General features: G+C 44.9%; 1 protein-coding gene across 1 annotated transcript in view; it reads left to right on the forward strand.

The window, feature by feature from the left end:
- Nucleotides 1–20,531, forward strand: part of LOC140489128 (uncharacterized) — a 161,049-nt gene that overhangs the window by 121,293 nt on the left and 19,225 nt on the right. The window contains exons 59-73 of the mRNA XM_072588362.1: nt 6,929–6,964; nt 7,559–7,615; nt 9,011–9,046; nt 9,645–9,701; nt 11,052–11,108; nt 12,852–12,887; nt 13,037–13,072; nt 13,517–13,573; nt 13,999–14,034; nt 14,629–14,685; nt 16,108–16,164; nt 17,912–17,947; nt 18,097–18,132; nt 18,568–18,624; nt 20,179–20,214. Of these exons, the coding sequence (XP_072444463.1) occupies nt 6,929–6,964; nt 7,559–7,615; nt 9,011–9,046; nt 9,645–9,701; nt 11,052–11,108; nt 12,852–12,887; nt 13,037–13,072; nt 13,517–13,573; nt 13,999–14,034; nt 14,629–14,685; nt 16,108–16,164; nt 17,912–17,947; nt 18,097–18,132; nt 18,568–18,624; nt 20,179–20,214 (687 nt within the window). The remainder of the gene's footprint in view (nt 1–6,928; nt 6,965–7,558; nt 7,616–9,010; nt 9,047–9,644; nt 9,702–11,051; nt 11,109–12,851; nt 12,888–13,036; nt 13,073–13,516; nt 13,574–13,998; nt 14,035–14,628; nt 14,686–16,107; nt 16,165–17,911; nt 17,948–18,096; nt 18,133–18,567; nt 18,625–20,178; nt 20,215–20,531) is intronic.

A 20,531-nucleotide genomic window follows, 5' to 3' on the forward strand; every position in this document is an offset into this window, starting at 1 on the left:
AGTGTGTGCTCTGGAAGCTGAAATCCTCTTCCCTCTATTTCAGACTCAGCGGAGAATGAGAGTGAGCCTGATATTAAAGGTACTTAACCCCATCTTTCAACAACACGTCACAGTTACAGATGTAAATATCATTAAAACAAGGGCTTATCAAATAATTCTGATAATGGGACATAGAGACTATCCTTGGATTGGGGAACTGAAATTCTCTTCATTCTATCCCTGATCCTCCCAGAAGGAGAGTCACTCTGCAGAGACAGCAGGTACCTCACAGAGATTTCAGTATCACATCGTCCCGCGTCAGGAATTAACCAGAGACCGCAGTCTGACTGGTCACTGTTTCTTCCAAATGGGGTTCGTGTCGGCTGCTACTTGATTCCAATCCAATCCCAGTGCAGACCCGCACAGCCCCTCCAGATCCAGTCCAGGTTCTGGATTGAGATCCTGGATTATTTGAACCCTGAGGCGATGTCTCAGGAACAAAGTCCAAACCAAACCGGTCCCATCACCCAGGAGAGGTCAGCATGGGGTCAGTGTGGGACATACACAATCCCTCACTCCCTGCCCCTTTCCCCCCAATTACTGTGAAATCAATGATGTCATCAGTTCTCAAATCTTTCTCTTTCAAGTATAATCTTCAGTGGACAACACTTACTCTCTTCTTTCTGTTTCAGGATCAGATGAGATTGGAAAGTGGAACAGAAATAACCACAATTCCAGTAAGTGAACAATTGCCTAATTCAAAGCTAGGAATCACGGTGTGAGTGTGAACTATACTTTAGATGAGAGCTCAGTTTGTGTGTGAGGAGGGTGAGGGGAAAATTGAATCCAATTCGCAGGAGAAGCAATTCCAAGCTGAAGACGCAATGACTTTCCTGGGATTGGGGAACTGAAATTCTTTTCTTTCTGTTCAAGATTCTTCATAAAAGCGAGTCACGTGGAGACTCAAGGGGTCTATATTTCTATTTTAACCTGTCCCCATATCTACCACATAATTGCTGATTAATCCATTGACAATTGCATTAACACTGGAGATGTGTTTAGATTTTTACCTTCTTGAATCTTCTTATTATTCTCTCAGGGGCCATGTGTGTCCCTGGCTGGGCGAGCATTTATTGCCCATCTCCAGTCAGCCCTTGAGAAGGTGGGGGTGAGCTGCCTTTATGAACCACTGCTGTCCATGTGCTGTCGATAGATCCAAATCTCCTCAGGGAGGGAATCCGGGGTTTTGACCCAATGACACTGAAGGAATGGCGATATATATCCAAGTCAGGATGGTGAGTGGATTGAAGGGGAATATACAGAGGGTGGTGTTCCCATGTAACGCTCCCCTTGTGCTTCTAGATGGAAATGGCCACGGGTTTAGAAGGTGCTGCCTGAGGATCTTTGGTGTATTTCTATAGTGCATCTTGTAGCGAGTACACACCGCTGCACCTGAGCATTGGTGATGGAGGAAGTGAATGTTTGTGGATGTGGTACCAATCAACCAGGCTGGTTTATCCTGGATGATGTCGAGCATCTTGAGTGTTTTTGGAACTGTACTCATCCAGCCAAGTGGGGAATATTCCACCAGATTCCTGACGTGTGCCGCCAAGGGGTGGTGATTATATTCTCTCTTATTGGAGATGGTCATTGCCTGCCATTTGTGTGGTACAACTGTCAGCATCCACTTGGCGCCCAAACCTGGATACAGTCCAGAACCTGCTGCATTTCTACAGGCATTGCTTCAGTATCTGAGGAGTCATGAGTTGGGCTGAATATCCTGCAATCCTTAGCAAACATTCCCACTTCTGACCTTGTGATGATCAGTCAAGAAGCAGCATAAGATGGTTGGCCAAGGCCACTGCCCTGAGGAACTCTTGCAGAGCTGTCCTGGAGCTGAGATAACTGACCTCCAACAACCACGATCATCTTCCTATGTGCCAGCTTGTACTCTAACCACTGGAGAGTTTGCCCCCAATGCCCATTGCCCCCAGATTTGGTCGGGCTCCACACTTGGTCGAATGCAGCCTTGATGTCAAGGCTGTCCCTCTCCCCTCCCCTCTGGAATACAGCTCTTTGTCCATGTTTGACCCAAGGCTGTACTGAGGTCTGGAGCTGAGTGGCCCTGGCAGAACCCAAACTGGGCATCACTAAGCGGGATATTGCTGAGCAGGTGCTGTTTGATAGCACTGTTGATGATACTTTCCATCCCTTCACCGATGATTGAGAGTCGACTGACGGGACAGTATTTGGCCTGGTACTGTGTGGTCTTAGACCACAGGACATACCTGGTGATCCATTGGCCTTGGCACGGTTCAGAGCCTGGAGTCAGTCCTCGGCTCCCTGTCCCTATACCTGAAGAGCAAGGAGGCCAGAGAGTGCAGCCTCAGGACAATCACAACCCGGGGCAGGAAGTGAGACTCACACTCACCCTGGAGACTCCAAGATTCAACCCAGAGTTTCCTGGTGAAATGAGCCAACCCCAATCCAACCCTGAGCTGGCCCTTCGAGCAATGGGAATGCAGCTGATGGTGAGCTGAGCCATTCAGTGGCTGCTGCAATGTGTGAGTGTGAGCAAAAAGCAACATGTGACAGGGACACACTTTTCAATTGTGAACATTTCACACTCATTTTCCATTTGATCATCAAAACTTGTTTACATTTCAGATTCCGATGAAAGTGGTGAAAGAAAAATCAAAGTGATCGCTTCAGGACGAGATGATGGTTTGTAGATCTCTCTGTGTGGGACGTTATTGTCTGGGCTAATATATGGGAGCTGGGTCCATGAGGATTAACAAGCTCTTTATTGAAATGATTCAAATACACGTGGAGGCAGGGGACAAGGAGGAGGATGGAGAGCAAGCTGGTTACGAAGCACAGTGTGAGGCTTAAAGCTTTTACTCAGACTGGGATGAGTGTGGGAAGTGGTGTTCCTTAGGGATCAGGGCTGGGACCACTGTTGGTCACCATTTACAGAATCAATTTGGACTGGGGAATCAGAAATACAATTTTAAAACCTGTTGATGACACCAAACTGAGGGTCTTCATCAGTATTGATGAACCATTACGAGACATTCTTATTTGTTATCAGATTAACCTTATATTCTCCATGGGTCACCGGAGTCACAGACTGGGCCCAGTATTTATTGCCCATCCTCGGTGTCCCGTGAGAAAGTGGTGGTGAGCTGCCTTCTTCATTTGTAACTGTTCGAGTCACTGAGATGTGCAGCACAGAAACAGACCCTTCAGTCCAACTCATCCATGCCAACAGATATCCCAAATTAATTAACCCCATTTGCCAGCATTGGCTCCATGTCCCCTCTACACCCTTCCTATTCATGCACCCATCCAAATGCCTTTGAAATGTTGCAATTGTACTAACCTCCACCACCTCCTCTGGCAGCTCATTCCATACATGTAACAATCTCTGAGTGAAAAAGTTGCCCCTTAGGTTCCTTTTTCATCTTTTCCCTCTCACATTAAATTTATGCCCTCGAGGTTTGGAATCCCTTCTCTGAAGAAAAGACCTTGTCTATTCAACATATCCATGCCCCTCATATTATTATAAACCTCTATAACATCAACCCTCACCCTCCGAAAAACCAGGGAAAACAGCCCCACCCTATTCAGCTTCTCCTTATAGATCAAACCCTCCAAACCTGGCCACATTCTTGTAAATCTTTTCTGAACCCTTTCAAGTTTCACAACATCTTTCTATTGAAGACAGACCAGAATTGAACACAGCATACCAAAAGTGACCCAACCAATGTCCTGTACAGTCACAACATGACCTCCCAATCGCTACACTCCATGCACTGACCAATAAAGGCAAGCATACCAAATGCCGCCTTCACTATCCTGTCTGCCTGCAACTCCAATTTCAAGGAACTCTGTTCATTCCCCCCAGGTCCCTTAGTTCAGCAATACACCACAGAATCGTCACACTACACCACCAATTTGGTCTCACCAGCACATCTAGTGTCTGTACCTCCTATATTCACATCCAAACAATTGATATAAATGAGGAAAAGCAGTGAACCCAGCACCAGACCTTGTGGCACACCACTGGTCACAGGCCTCCAGTCCAAAAAGCTGCTCCCCACCACCACACTCTGTCTCCTATCTTCGATCCAATTCTGTATCCAAATGGCAAGCTGTCCCATTATTCCAGGTGATTAACTTTGCTAATCAGTCTACCAAACAGAGCCTTGACGAACGCCTTACTGATCTTCATACAGACAACATCTCCCGCTCTGCCTTCATCAATCATCTTTGTCACCTCTTCAAAAAACTCAATCAAGACAGTGGGACATGATTTCCCACACACAGAGCCATGTTGACTATCCCTAATCAGTCCCTGCCTTTCCAAATACATGTAAATCCTGTCCCTCAGGATCCCCTCCAATAACTCACCCACCACTGACATCAGGCTCACTGGTCTATCGTTTCCTGGCATTTCCTTACCAGCTTTTTTAAACGATGGCAGTACGATACCCATCCTCCAGTCTCCTGGCATCTCACATGTGACTATCAATGATACAAATATCCCTGCAAGGGGGTCAGCAATTACTTCCTGAGCAACCAAAGAGTTCTGGGGTATGTCTGATCAAGTCCTAGGAATTTCCCCAGCTTTAAATGTTTTAAAAACGTGGCTTGGGACCACCCAGTGTGGTTCGGGAGGGATTTCCAGGATTCAGAGGTTTCAGGATAGTGGGAGTGAGGAGTTTGACTTTAGATAAAAGAAAATGGATTACAGACATTCCTTAAAAAATCTGAGGGTAAACTATAAGTGAGACTCTCCTTCAGCCTGGAGACTCTGGGATTCAACCCATAGTTTCCTTGTGAAATGACTGACCCCAATCCAACCCTGAGCTGGCCCTTCAAGTGATGGGAATGCAGCTGATGGTGAGCTGAGCCACTCAGTGGCTGCTGCAATGTGTGAGTGTGAGCAAAAAGCAACATGTGACAGGGACACACTTTTCAATTGTGAACATTTCACACTCATTTTCCATTTCATCATCAAAAATCCGTTTCCATTTCAGATTCCAAGGAAAGCAAAGAAACGAAAATCAAAGTGTTCGCTTCAGGACGAGATGATGGTTTGTAGATCTCTCTGTGTGTGGGACATTATTGACTGGGCTAATATATGGGAGCTGGGTCCATGAGGATTAACAAGCTCTTTACTGAAATGATTCAAATACACGTGGAGGCAGGGGACAAGGAGCAGGATGGAGAGCAAGCTGGTTACAAAACAGCAAATAGAAATTCCTGGAGAAACACATCAGGTCTGACAACAGTTATGGACAGAGAAATAGATTTGAGGGAAATGGGATAATGAAGAACTCTCAGATGGGTTTCAACACATTTACCTCTGTTTATCGCTCCATGGAATGTGCCAGACCTGCTGAGTTTCTCCAATAAGTTTTGGTATTTATCCAGACATTTATGCTCTATTTCCTTCACATTTCACGAGAACATTGTGTTCTCTTTCCTATTTACCTGCTGCACCATCACACCATCATGTTTTGATTTATCCACATCGACACTTTGATCCCTCTGTATCTCAGAACCCTGTTGCACTGGGGTGTACAAAGATACAAATCACACAACAACAGGTTATAGTCCAACAGGTTTATTTGGAATCACAAGCTTTCGGAGCACTGCTCCTTCATCAGGTGGTTGTTCTTCAGGTGTCAATGATGAAGGAGCAACATGCTGAAAGCTAGTGCTTCCAAACAAACCTGTTGGACTATAACCTGGTGTTGTGTGATTTTTAACTTCCTTTGTTATGTTCATTCCATGACTCCCTTTCCTAAACGCTTTTAACTCAGCAGCAAATGTCATCACCATCTCATCCCTCCCTCCATCCAAGTCTTTTGTAAAGATTGTGAAAAGTTGAGGTTCCATCACTGATCCCTGTGGTATACCACACATCATTACATTATACCAACCTGAAATGACCCATTTACATTGGCACTATATTTCAACTTCCTGAGCCAAATGTCTATCGATGCCAGTATGTTACCTTCTACATTGGATCAGAGAACCCCTTGAGTCAAGAAAGAGGTCTCTTCGCCCATTAAGTCTGAACAGTATCCCACCCTACACCGTATTTACTGTGCCGATTCGGCCTAGCCTACACCGCGTTGGACTGTGGGAGAAAAACGGAACACCCAGTGGAAACCCAAGCAGACACAGGGAGAATGTGGATACTCCACACAGAGAGACACACAAGGCCCGAATCAAATCCAGGTCCGTAGCACTGTGAGACAGCAGTGTTAACCCACACCCCACCGTGCCACCCCGAACATGAGCTTCTCAGTTCCAAAAACCTTTGAGGTTGCAGCTTATCACCTGCCTCTGGGATCCCAGTAACAGCACATCCAGCACCTCCCCATTATCCACAGCACGTGGTTCTCCCTCAACACACTCCAATTAATTTGTTCAACATCATTTCCCCGTCTCAAGACCTTGACTCTCCCTAAAGCACTCTAGGGATGATTATTTCAACAGACAGTAATGTGTGAGGTGAATGGGAAAAGGTAGGAGAAGGACTCGAAGCCATGTTGGTTTTTTGGGAGGTGTGCAGACACAATGGGCTGGATACGTTCCATGTGCTCAGTAACACTTTTGGGATTATCCTGACCTTTTCCAAGTGTCCAGATTTCACGTCTTAAACAGTTGCATCCAACAACTTCCCTCGAACAAATGTAAGGACCCCTGTCCCCTAAGTTTCTGCTCTCAGGATCCATTAATTTTGGAATAGTAGAGTTATATTCACTTAATAATAGTCTGATATCCAGCTTCAACTCATATCAAGGGCTCTCCCCTGCCCAAGTGCTGAGTGTGGGGTCAGTTTGCAGTGGTGGTGGTGGGGGAGATCATTGAAAACCATTCAGATATTGGATTGTGCAGTCTGGAAACTGAAATCCTGTTCTCTCTGTTTCAGACTCAGCAGAGAATGAGAGTGGGCCTGATACTAAAGGTACTTATCCCCATCTTTCAACAACACATCACAGTTACAGATTTAAATAGATTAAAATAAATGGGGCAGGTTTAAACCTATTCTGATAATGGGATACAGAGGCTCTCCTGGGATTGAGGAACTGAAATTCTCTTCTGAGATTCTGCACAAATAACGATTAACTCGGAGGCTCATGGTATCGATGTTTCTATTTTAATCCATCCCTGTTTCTATCAATCACTGCTAATGGATCCAAAGCTCAAAGAATGGAAAGCCAAAGCTCAAAGCCTCAAATCAGTGCTTGGCTCACTGTTCCTGTATCTGAAAAACCATCTTAGGGACAGTCTCAGCCTCGGGCAGTAAGAGACACACACTCACCCTGGAGACACTGGGATTGAACCCACAGTCTCCTGGTGAAATGAGCTGACCCCAATCCAACCCTGAGCTGGCCCTTTGAGCGATGGGAATGCAGCTGATGGTGAGCTGAGCCACTCAGTGGCTGCTGCAATGTGTGAGTGTGAGCAAAAAGCAACGTGTGACAGGGACACTCTTTTCAATTGTGAACATTTCACACTCATTTTCTATTTGATCATCAAAAATCTGTTCCGATTTCAGATTCCAAAGAAAGCAGTGAAAGGAAAATCAAAGTGATCGCTTCAGGACAAGATGATGGTTTGTAGATCTCTCTGTGTGGGGCATTATAAACTGGGCTAATATATGGGAGCTGGGTCCACGAGGATTAACAAGCTCTTTACTGAAATGATTCAAATACACGTGGAGGCAGGGGACAAGGAGCAGGATGGAGAGCAAGCTGGTTACAAAACAGCAAATAGAAAGTCCTGGAGAAACTCAGCAGGTCTGACAACAGTTATGGACAGAGAAATAGAATTGAGGGAAATGGAGTTCTGGAGAACAGTCAGACTGGACTCAACATTTTAGCTCTGTTTCTCTCTCCACAGATACTGCCAGACCTGCTGAGTTTCTCCAATATATTTTGGATTTTAACCTGATATTTGTGTTCAATTTCTCTCACAATAAATGAGGAGGACATTCTGTCGTCTTTCCTAATTGCTTGCTGTACTGCCACACCAACATTTTTTTGATTTATCCACACGGACACTCAGATCCCTCTGCAGCTCAGAGCTCTGCAATCTCTCACCATCTACATCATGTCCTTCTTTCATATTTTTTCTGCCACGATGGACAATTTCAGATTTCCCCAAATATGCTCCATTTGTCTGCTCTTTGCACATTCATGAACCTCCCTTTATCCCTTTCTTCCTTTGTCGCATCCATTTTGCAAATCCCTCTCCTAAACTCAGCAGCAAATGTCATCACCATCTCATCCCTCCCTCCATCCAAGTCCTTTCGAAAAATTGTTAAAAGGTTCAGGTTCCATCACTGATCCCTGTTCTTACCACACATCATTACATCACACCAACCTGAAATGACCCATTTATGATGGGCTTCTCCCTCTGGTTTGACATTGATACGTCCGACATTGGATCATAGAATCCCTAGAGAGCAGAAAGAGGCCATTTGGCCCATCAGTTCTGTACACACCCTCTGAAGAGCATCCCACGCTAACCCTGTATTCAAGACTTTGATGTCTCGCCCTAAAACATTCAGTGGATGATAACTAAAATAGAGAAGAATGTGCGAGGTGAATGGGAAAAGGCAGGAGAAGGACTCGAAGCCATGCTGATCATTTGGAGAGACGTGCAGACACAATGGGCTGGATATCCTCCATGTACACAGTAACACTACTGGCATTATTCTGACCTTTCAGAACGTACTGTTTTAATGAATTACTTCCAACAATTTCCCTCTGACAGATGTTAAGATACTGTCTTCTAACTTCCTGCTCTTAGGCTCCATTAATTTTGGAATAAAGGTGTTACATGTATTAAGTAATGATCTCATATTCAGCTTCAACTCATATCTGGAGCTGTATCCTACCCACGTGAAGAGTGTGGGGATATTTGCAGTGGGACGGGGCTGATTGAAAACCATTCAGATATTGGAATGTGTTGTCTGGAAACTGAAATCCTGTTCCCTCTGTTTCAGACTCAGCGGAGAATGAAAGTGCCCCTGATACTGAAGGTACGTATTCCCATCTTTCAACAACATGTCACAGTTACAGATTTAAATATCATTGAAACAGGAAAGATAGGTTTAAAACTACTCTGATAATGGGACAGAGAGGTTCTCCTGTGAAATTCTCTTCCAGATTCTGCACAAAGAACAAGTCACTCAGAGGCTCAAAGTGTCAATATTTCTATTATAATCTGTCCCTGTTTCTAACAATCACTGCTGAATTATCTTGTGATGATTGCACTAATGATTCTGGGAAGCTGTTTGGATTCACTTGCCCTGCATGGAAAGCCATAGCTCAGAGCCCAGAGTCCGTACTCAGCTCACTATTCCTGTATCGGAACAGTCAGGAGACCAGGGAATGTGGGTTCAGGACAGTCTCAGTCCTGGGCAGGAAGTGAGACTCACACTCACTCTGGAGACTCTGGGATTCAACCTGCAGTTTCCAGGTGATGGGAATGCGGCTCATGGTGAGCTGAGTCATTCAGTGGCTGCTGCACTGTGTGAGTGTGAGCAAAAAGCAACGTGTGACAGGGACACACTTTTCAATTGTGAACATTTCACACTCATTTTCCATTTGGTCATCAAAAACCCGTTTCCATTTCAGATTCCAAAGAAAGCAAAGAAAGGAAAATCAAAGTGTTCGCTTCAGGACGAGATGATGGTTTGTAGATCTCTCTGTGTGGGACATTATTGACTGGGCTAATATATGGGAGCTGGGTCCATGAGGATTAACAAGCTCTTTACTGAAATGATTCTAATACACGTGGAGGCAGGGGACAAGGAGCAGGATGGAGAACAAGCTGGTTACAAAACAGCAAACACAGAGTGGTGGTAAAAGCACGTTACACAGACTGGCGGCAATGTGGGAGGTGATGTTCCACATTGGGATCACTGTTGGTCACCATTGACAGAATAATTTAGTGTCAGACATTAGATGGAATTTCAGATTGTGGGGGGGAGCCAGATTGTGAATAAAATTCATATTGCAGTAACTTTTGAGATTATATTAATGGGGAAGTTGCCATAATCCCAGAGGACCCAAAAGGGCTACTCACTGATTACAAAGAGACGACTGGAGGTGCTTTAAACTGAGAGTCAACATACCAAAGGCAGTTGGAGACATTGAGAGGGAGGCACCTACTTGGTTATCTCAGCTGGTGGAGGAAGTGAATCCACACTGTTGGCCTCACTTTCCATCACCACCGTCTGTCTCCTACCTTCAAGCCAATTTTATATCAAAATGGCTAGATTTCCTTGTGATCCAACCTTGCTAGCCAGTCTATCATATGGAACCTTGTCAAATGCCTTACTGATCTTCATACAGACAACATCTCCCGCGCTGCCTTCATCAATCTTCTTTCTCACTTCTTCAAAAACTCAATTGAGTTAGTGAGACATGATTTCCCATGCACAAAGTCATGTGAACTCGTTCTAGTCAGTTCTTGCATTTCCAAATACATGTAAATCCTGTCCCTCAGGAGCCCTCCAACAACTCATCCACCACTGACATCAGGCTCACCGGTCTAGAGTTTCCTGGCATTTCCTTACCACCTTTCTTAAACGATGGCAGTACGATACCCAGCCAGCAGTCTTCGGCATCTTGCACATGACGATCAATGCTACAAGTATCCCAGCAATGGGGGTCAGCAATCACTTCCTGAGTATTCCACAGAGTTCTGGGTCCAGTCCTGGGAAATTCTCCAGCTTTATATATTTTAAGATGCGGCTTGGGACAACTCAGTGCAGTTCGGAAGAGAGGGATTTCCAGGATTCAGAAATTTCAGGATAAAGGGAATGAGGGGTTTGGCTTTAGCTGGAGGAAAATGAATTACACACGTTCCCTGAAAATTCTGAGTGTAAACTTTAAGTGAGACTCTACCTCACCCGCAATTTCTTGGTGAAATGAGCCGACCCCAATCTAACCCTGAGCTGGCCCTTCAAGCGATGGGAATGCTGAGCAATTCAGTGACTGCTGCAATGTGTGAGTGTGGAAAACACGTTTCCATTTCAGATTCTAAAGAAAGTGGTGAAAGGAAAATCAAAGTGATCGCTTCAGGACGAGATGATGGTTTGTAGATCTCTGTGTGTGGGGCATTATTGACTGGGCTAATATATGGGAGCTGGGTCCATTAGGATTAACAAGATCTTTATTGAAGTAATTGTGCATGGGTGTCTGCATGAGTTTCCTCCGGGTGCTCCGGTTTCCTCCCACAATCCAAAAATGTGCAGGTTAGGTGCATTGGCCATGCTAAATTACCGCGTAGTGTTAGGTGAAGGGGTAAAATGTAGGGGGTCTGGGTGGGTTGCGCTTCGACGGGTCGGTGTGGACCTGTTGGGCCGAAGGGCCTGTTTCCATGCTGTAAGTAATCTAAAGTAATCTAAATACACTTGGAGGCAGGGGACAAGGAACAGGATGGAGAGCAAGCTGGTTACAAAACAACAAAAACAGTTCCTCAGGGATTAGTGCTAGGATCACTGAGGATCATCCTTTACAGAAACAATTTGGCGGTGTAGTTCGATGGAGATTCAAACTGGGCAAAGGACAACAAAATGGGGATGAACTTCATACCGCAGTAACTTGTGAGATTATATTGTTGGGAAACATGCCATAATCCCAGAGGACCCAAGGGCTACCCTCCCATTAGAGACAGAAGGCTCGAGGTGCTTTAACCTGAGAGTCAACATACCAAAGGCAGTTGGAGACATTGAGAGGGAGGGACCTACTTGGTCACCTCAGCTGGTGGAGGAATTGTTGGTTGAGTCCTCACTTTCCATCACAAACCAGCTGCCCAGCCGATGGAGCTGTATGGTAGGGATGAGGGGAACATGTGAACATCTGGAGAAGAGGAGGAAAGCTCTGGGTGACAGGGTGATGACAGTCAGGAAACCGACGGCACACTTGATGGACGGTCAGTTTGGGCTGAGGAAAGAGCTTCAGAGTGAAGATTCTGGGAGCAGACCGACACTAAACCAATAGCTTCATGTCATTGGGACCTGTGGTGCCATGAGATGGAAACAGGAAATGAAAGTTAAACAATGGGTTCAATCTGGTCTGGAGAATTCGGAGGAGGTTCAGGGGAACATTATTTGACAGGAAGGGTTCACTGAAAGTGAAAGGAAGGATCTACAAACCAGTTGTGAGATTGGCTTTGTTCTATCGATCAGAAACCTGGGACACACCATGAAGAGAGGAACAGGGGCTGGATAATAATGAGGAGTAATGCAGATGTGGATGGGTTTAATAACAAGACAGAACAAAGTCAGGACCCAGCTTCAGAGGCTCAGTGAAGATTGTAGCTGAGAGACTGAGGACTAAAGTGTGACCTGACTGAGGACTCAACCAACAAATTACACCTTAATATGGTGACAGGGGCTTGATATCTGTTCCTGTGGAAACACCAAATACAACACTTTGTGTAATAAATGCAAGACAGAATTCAGAGAAATGTGTTGATCCAGAGAATGATCAGAATGTGGATCTCGCTCCCAGTCAGAGCGATTAAGGTCAATAATATCAACAGATTTAACAAGAATCTGGATAAACACACCTTAGAAAAGGAAGAGAAGAATGAAGAGTGTTTAAAGGAAATTGTGTAGCAGGTAAATCCCAGCAGACAGTATTGGATTGAATGGCCTGCCTCTCTCCTCGAAATACTGTGTGCATTTCCAACTAAAGCTCAATTCTGATGGTGTCCGCTGTCCAAGTGCTGAGTGAGGGGGGAGGGTTTACAGTGGGAGGGGGATCATTGCAAAGCATTTGGATATCAGAGCATGTGCTCTGGAAGCTGAAATCCTGTTCCCTTTGTTTCAGACTCAGCGGAGAATGAGAGTGCACCTGATACTAAAGGTATTTATCCCCATCTTTCAACAACACATCACCGTTACAGATTTAAATATCATTAAAACAGGAGGGGCAGTTTTAAAACTGTTCTGATAATGGGAGACAGAGGCTGTACTGAGATAGGGGAACTGAAAACCTGTTTTTTTCTATTCCAGATTCTGCACAAAGAACAAGTCACTCAGCGGCTCGAGGTATTGATATTTCTATTTTAATCTGTCTCTGTTTCTAACAATCATCACTGAAATATCTATTGATGATTGCGCTAATGATTCTGGGAAGCTGTTTGGATTCATTGGCCTTGGATGGAAAGCCAAAGCTCAGATCCCAGAGTCCGTACTCAGCTCACTGTTCCTGTATCGGAACAGCCAGGAGAACAGGGAATGTGGGTTCAGGACAGTCTCTGACCCAGGCAGGAAGTCAGACTCACACTCACCCTCACCCTCGGAGACTCTGGAGTTCAACCTGCAGTTTTTCCAGGTGATGGGAATGCAGCTCATGGTGAGCTGAGCCATTCAGTGGCTGCTGCAATGTGTGAGTGTGAGCAAAAAGCAACATGTGACAGGGACACACTTTTCAATTGTGAACATTTCACACTCATTTTCCATTTGGTCATCAAAAACCTGTTTCCATTTCAGATTCCAAAGAAAGCGGTGAAAGGAAAATCAAAGTGATCGCTTCAGGACGAGATGATGGTTTGTAGATCTCTATCTGGGACATTATTGACTGGGCTAATATATGGGAGCTGGGTGGTGTGCAGTCACAATGTGCTGGATACGTTCCATGTGCTCAGTAACACTTTTGGGATTATCCTGACCTTTTCCAAGTGTCCAGATTTCACGAATTAAACAGTTGCATCCAACAACTTCCCTCGAACAAATGTAAGGACCCCTGTCCCCTAAGTTTCTGCTCTCGGGATCCATTAATTTTGGAATAGTAGAGTTACATTCACTAAGTAATGGTCTGATATTCAGCTTCAACTCATATCAAGGGCTCTCCCCTGCCCAAGTGCTGAGTGTGGGGTTAGTTTGCAGTGGTGGTGTTGGGGGAGATCATTGAAAACCATTCAAATATTGGATTGTGCAGTCTGGAAACTGAAATCCTGTTCTCTCTGTTTCAGACTCAGCAGAGAATGAGAGTGGGCCTGATACTAAAGGTACATATCCCCATCTTTCAACAACACATCACAGTTACAGATTTAAATAGACTAAAACAGATGGGGCAGGTTTAAACCTATTCTGATAATGGGACACAGAGGCTCTCCTGGGATTGAGGAACTGAAATTCTCTTCTGAGATTCTGCACAAATAACGATTAACTCGGAGGCTCATGGTATCGATGTTTCTATTTTAATCCGTCCCTGTTTCTATCAATCACTGCTAATGGATCCAAAGCTCAAAGAATGTAAAGCCAAAGCTCAAAGCCTCAAATCAGTGCTTGGCTCACTGTTCCTGTATCTGAAAAACCATCTTAGGGACAGTCTCAGCCTCGGGCAGTAAGAGACACACACTCACCCTGGAGACACTGGGATTGAACCCACAGTCTCCTGGTGAAATGAGCTGACCCCAATCCAACCCTGAGCTGGCCCTTTGAATGATGGGAATGCAGTTCATGGTGAGCTGAGCCATTCAGTGGCTGCTGCAATGTGTGAGTGTGAGCAAAAAGCAACATGTGACAGTGACACACTTTTCAATTGTGAACATTTCACACTCATTTTCCATTTGATCATCAAAAATCCGTTTCCATTTCAGATTCTAAAGAAAGCAAAGAAAGGAAAATCAAAGTGATCACTTCAGAACGAGATGATGGTTTGTAGATCTCTCTGTGTGTGGGGCATTATTGACTGGGCTAATATATGGGAGCTGGGTCCATGAGGATTAACAAGCTCTTTATTGAAATGATTCAAATACACGTGGAGGCAGGAGACAAGGAGCAGGATGTAGAGCAAGCTGGTTACAAAACAGCAAACACAGAGTGGTGGTAAAAGCACATTACACAGACTGGCGGCAATGTGGGAGGTGATGTTCCACATTGGGATCACTGTTGGTCACCATTTACAGAACAATTTAGTGTCAGAAATTAGATGGAATTTCAGCCAGTATGTGCATAAAATTCATATTGCAGTAACTTTTGAGATTATATTATTGGGGAAGTTGCCATAATCCCAGAGGACCTAAAAGGGCTACTCGCTCATTACAAAGAGACGACTGGAGGTGCTTTAAACTGAGAGTCAACATACCAAAGGCAGTTAGAGACATTGAGAGGGAGGCACCTACTTGGTTCTCTCAGCTGGTGGAGGAAGTGAACCCACACTGTTGGCCTCACTTTCCATCACCACCAACTGTCTCCTACCTTCAAGCCAATTTTATATCAAAATGGCTAGATTTCCTTGTGATCCAACCTTGCTAGCCAGTCTATCATATGGAACCTTGTCAAATGCCTTACTGATCTTCATACAGACAACATCTCCCGCGCTGCCTTCATCAATCTTCTTTCTCACTTCTTCAAAAACTCAATTGAGTTAGTGAGACATGATTTCCCATGCACAAAGTCATGTGAACTCGTTCTAGTCAGTTCTTGCATTTCCAAATAAATGTGAATCCTGTCCCTCAGGAGCCCTCCAATAACTCATCCACCACTGACATCAGGCTCACCGGTCTAGAGTTTCCTGGCATTTCCTTACCACCTTTCTTAAACGATGGCAGTACGATACCCAGCCAGCAGTCTTCGGCATCTTACACATGACTATCAATGATACAAGTATCCCAGCAAAGGGGGTCAGCAATCACTTCCTGAGTATTCCACAGAGTTCTGGGTGACACCTGATCCAGTCCTGGGAAATTCTCCAGCTTTATATATTTTAAGACGCGGCTTGGGACAATTCAGTGCAGTTCAGAAGAGAGGGATTTCCAGGATTCAGAAATTTCAGGATAAAGGGAATGAGGGGTTTGGCTTTAGCTGGAGGAAAATGAATTACACACATTCCCGAAAAAATCTGAGTGTAAACTTTAAGTGAGACTCTACCTCACCCGCAATTTCTTGGTGAAATGAGCCGACCCCAATCTAACCCCGAGCTGGCCCTTCAAGCGATGGGAATGCTGAGCAATTCAGTGGCTGCTACAATGTGTGAGTGTGAGCAAAAAGCAACGTGTGACAGGGACACACTTTACAATTGTGAACATTTCACACTCATTTTCTATTTGATCATCAAAAACACGTTTCCATTTCAGATTCTAAAGAAAGCGGTGAAAGAAAAATCAAAGTGATCGCTTCAGGACAAGATGATGGTTTGTAGATCTCTGTGTGTGGGACATTATTGACTGGGCTAATATATGGGAGCTGGGTCCATGAGGATTAACAAGATCTTTATTGAAATAATTCTGCATGGGTGTCTGCCTGAGTTTCCTCCGGGTGCTCCGGTTTCCTCCCACAGTCCAAAAATGTGCAGGTTAGGTGAATTGGCCATGCTAAATTGCCCCGTAGTGTTAGGTGAAGGGGTAAAATGTAGGGGGTCTGGGTGGGTTGCGCTTCGACGGGTCGGTGTGGACCTCTTGGGCCGAAAGGCCTGTTTCCACGATGTAAGTAATCTAAAGTAATCTAAATACACTTGGAGGCAGGGGACAAGGAACACGATGGAGTGCAAGCTGGTTACAAAACAACAAAAACAGTTCCTCAGGGATTAGTGCTAGGATCACTGAGGATCATCCTTTACAGAAACAATTTGGCGGTGTAGTTCGATGGAGATTCACACTGTGCGAAGGACAACAAAATGGGGATGAACTTCATACCGCAGTAATTTGAGAGATTATATTGTTGGGAAACATGCCATAATCCCAGAGGACCCAAGGGCTACCCTCCCATTAGAGACAGAAGCTCGAGGAGGTTTAACCTGAGAGTCAACATACCAAAGGCAGTTGTAGACATTGAGAGGGAGGGACCTACTTGGTCACCTCAGCTGGTGGAGGAATTGAACCCACACTGTTGGCATCACTTTCCATCACGAATCAGCTGCCCAGCCGATGGAGCTGTATGGTAGGGATGAGGGGAACATGTCAACATCTGGAGAAGAGGAGGAAAGCTCTGGGTGACAGGTCGATGATAGTCAGGAGACTGACGGCACACTTGATGGACGGTCAGTTTGAGCTGAGGAAATAGCTTCAGAGTGAAGATTCTGGGAGAAGACCGACACTAAATCAACAGTTTCATGTCATTGGGGCCTGTGGTGCCATGAGATGGAAGCAGGAAATGAAAGTTAAACAATGGGTTCAATCTGGTCTGGAGGATTCGGAGGAGGTTCCGGGGAACATTATTTGACAGGAAGGGTTCACTGAAAGTGAAAGGAAGGATCTACAAACCAGTTGTGAGATTGGCTTTGTTCTATCGATCAGAAACCTGGGACACACCATGAAGAGAGGAACAGGGGCTGGATAATAATGAGGAGTAATGCAGATGTGGATGGGTTTAATAACAAGACAGAACAAAGTCAGGACCCAGCTTCAGAGGCTCAGTGAAGATTGTAGCTGAGAGACTGAGGACTAAAGTGTGACCTGACTGAGGACTCAACCAACAAATTACACCTTAATATGGTGACAGGGGCTTGATATCTGTTCCTGTGGAAACACCAAATATAACACTTTGTGTAATAAATGCAAGACAGAATTCAGAGAAATGTGTTGATCCAGAGAATGATCAGAATGTGGATCTCGCTCCCAGTTAGAGCGATTAAGGTCAATAATATCAACAGATTTAACAAGAAGCTGGATAAAGACACCTTAGAAAAGGAAGAGAAGAATGAAGAGTGTTTAAAGGAAATTGTGTAGCAGGTAAATCCCAGCAGACAGTATTGGATTGAATGGCCTGTCTCTCTCCTCGAAATACTGTGTGCATTTCCAACTAAAGCTCAATTCTGATGGTGTCCCCTGCCCAAGTGCTGAGTGAGGGGGGAGGGTTTACAGTGGGAGGGGGATCATTGCAAAGCATTTGGATATCAGAGCATGTGCTCTGGAAGCTGAAATCCTGTTCCCTTTGTTTCAGACTCAGCGGAGAATGAGAGTGCACCTGATACTAAAGGTATTTATCCCCATCTTTCAACAACACATCACCGTTACAGATTTAAGTATCCTTAAAACAGGAGGGACAGTTTTACAACTGTTCTGATAATGGGACATAGAGGCTGTACTGAGATTGGGAAACTGAAAATCTGGTTTTTTCTATTCCAGATTCTGCACAAAGAACAAGTCACTCAGAGGCTCGAGGTATTGATATTTCTATTTAATCTGTCTCTGTTTCTAACAATCCCTGCTGAATTATCTTGTGATGATTGCGCTAATGATTCTGGGAAGCTGTTTGGATTCACTTGCCTTGGATGGAAAGCCAAAGCTCAGACCGCAGAGTCCGTACTCAGCTCACTGTTCCTGTATCGGGACAGCCAGGAGACCAGGGAATGTGCGTTCAGGACAGTCTCTGTCCCGGGCAGGAAGTGAGACTCAGACTCACTCTGGAGACTCTGGGATTCAACCTGCAGTTTTTCCAGGTGTTGGGAATGCGGCTCATGGTGAGCTGAGCCATTCAGTGGCTGCTGCAATGTGTGAGTGTGAGCAAAAAGCAACATGTGACAGGGACACACTTTTCATTGTGAACATTTCACACTCATTTTCCATTTCATCATCAAAAACCTGTTTCCATTTCAGATTCCAAAGAAAGCAAAGAAAGGAAAATCAAAGTGATCGCTTCAGGACGAGATGATGGTTTGTAGATCTCTCTGTGTGGGGCGTTATTGACTGGGCTAATATATGGGAGCTGGGTCCATGGGGATGAACAAGCTGTTTATTGAAATGATTCAAATACACGTGGAGGAAGGGGACAAGGAGCAGGATAGTTGCAAAACAGCAAACACAGAGTTGGTGGGGTGAAAGCGATTTACACAGATTTGGGAGAAATGTGGGAAGTGGTGTTCCTCAGGGATCGATGCACGGATCACTGTACATCACCATTTGGAGAAAAAAAAATTGGTGTCAGAAACTGGGTGGAATTTCAAACTTTAAGAGGAGCCGGAGACAAGGGATGAACTTCATACTGCAGTAATTTATGAGGTTATATTATTGGGGAAGTTGACATAATCTTAGAGGCTCCAAGGACTACTCGCTCAATACAGACAGACGACTGGAGGTGCTTTAACCTGAGAGTCAACATACCAAAGGCAGTTGGAGACATTGAGAGAGAAGGACCTACTTGGTCACCTCAGCTGGTGGAGGAATTGAACCCACACTGTTGGCATCACTTTCCATCACAAACCAACTGCCCAGCCGATGGAGCTGTATGGTAGGGATGAGGGGAACATGTCAACATCTGGAGAAGAGGAGGCAAGGTCTGGGTGACAGGTCGATGACAGTGAGGATACTGATGACACAATTCATGGACGGTCAGTTTGAGCTGAGGAAAGAGCTTCAGAGTGAAGATTCTGGGAGCAGACCGACACTAAATCAACAGCTTCATGTCATTGGGGCCTGTGGTGCCATGAGATGGAAACAGGAAATGAAAGTTAAACAATGTGTTCAGTCTGGTCTGGAGGGTTCGGAGGAGGTTCCGGGGAACATTATTTGACAGGAAGGGTTCACTGAAAGTGAAAGGAAGGATCTACAAACCAGTTGTGAGATTGGCTTTGTTCTATCGATCAGAAACCTGGGACACACCATGAAGAGAGGAACAGGGGCTGGATAATAATGAGGAGTAATGCAGATGTGGATGGGTTTAATAACAAGACAGAACAAAGTCAGGACCCAGCTTCAGAGGCTCAGTGAAGATTGTAGCTGAGAGACTGAGGACTAAAGTGTGACCTGACTGAGGACTCAACCAACAAATTACACCTTAATATGGTGACAGGGGCTTGATATCTGTTCCTGTGGAAACACCAAATACAACACTTTGTGTAATAAATGCAAGACAGAATTCAGAGAAATGTGTTGATCCAGAGAATGATCAGAGAGAGCGACTGAGGTCAATAATATCAACAGATCTAATAAAAACCTGGAAAGGCAGACAAACTGGGGAAAACAAGGATGAAGAGTGTTTAAAGGAAGTTGTGTAGAAGGTAAATCCCAGCTGAGAGTCCTGGATTGAATGGCCTGCCTCTCTCCTCAATAAAGTGTGTGCATTTCCAACTGACGCTCGATTTTAGAGATGTCCACTGGGCAAGTGCTGAGTGTGGGGGGAGGGTTTACAGTGGGAGGGGGATCATTGAAAATCATTCAGGTATCAGAGTGTGTGCTCTGGAAGCTGAAATCCTGTTCCCTCTATTTCAGACTCAGCGGAGAATGAGAGTGAGCCTGATATTAAAGGTACTTAACCCCATCTTTCAACAACACGTCACAGTTACAGATGTAAATATCATTAAAACAAGGGCTTATCAAATAATTCTGATAATGGGACATAGAGACTATCCTTGGATTGGGGAACTGAAATTCTCTTCATTCTATCCCTGATCCTCCCAGAAGGAGAGTCACTCTGCAGAGACAGCAGGTACCTCACAGAGATTTCAGTATCACATCGTCCCGCGTCAGGAATTAACCAGAGACCGCAGTCTGACTGGTCACTGTTTCTTCCAAATGGGGTTCGTGTCGGCTGCTACTTGATTCCAATCCAATCCCAGTGCAGA

This window comes from Chiloscyllium punctatum, chromosome 18 (genome assembly GCF_047496795.1).
Source record: "Chiloscyllium punctatum isolate Juve2018m chromosome 18, sChiPun1.3, whole genome shotgun sequence".
NCBI classification, from domain to species: Eukaryota; Metazoa; Chordata; class Chondrichthyes; order Orectolobiformes; family Hemiscylliidae; genus Chiloscyllium; species Chiloscyllium punctatum.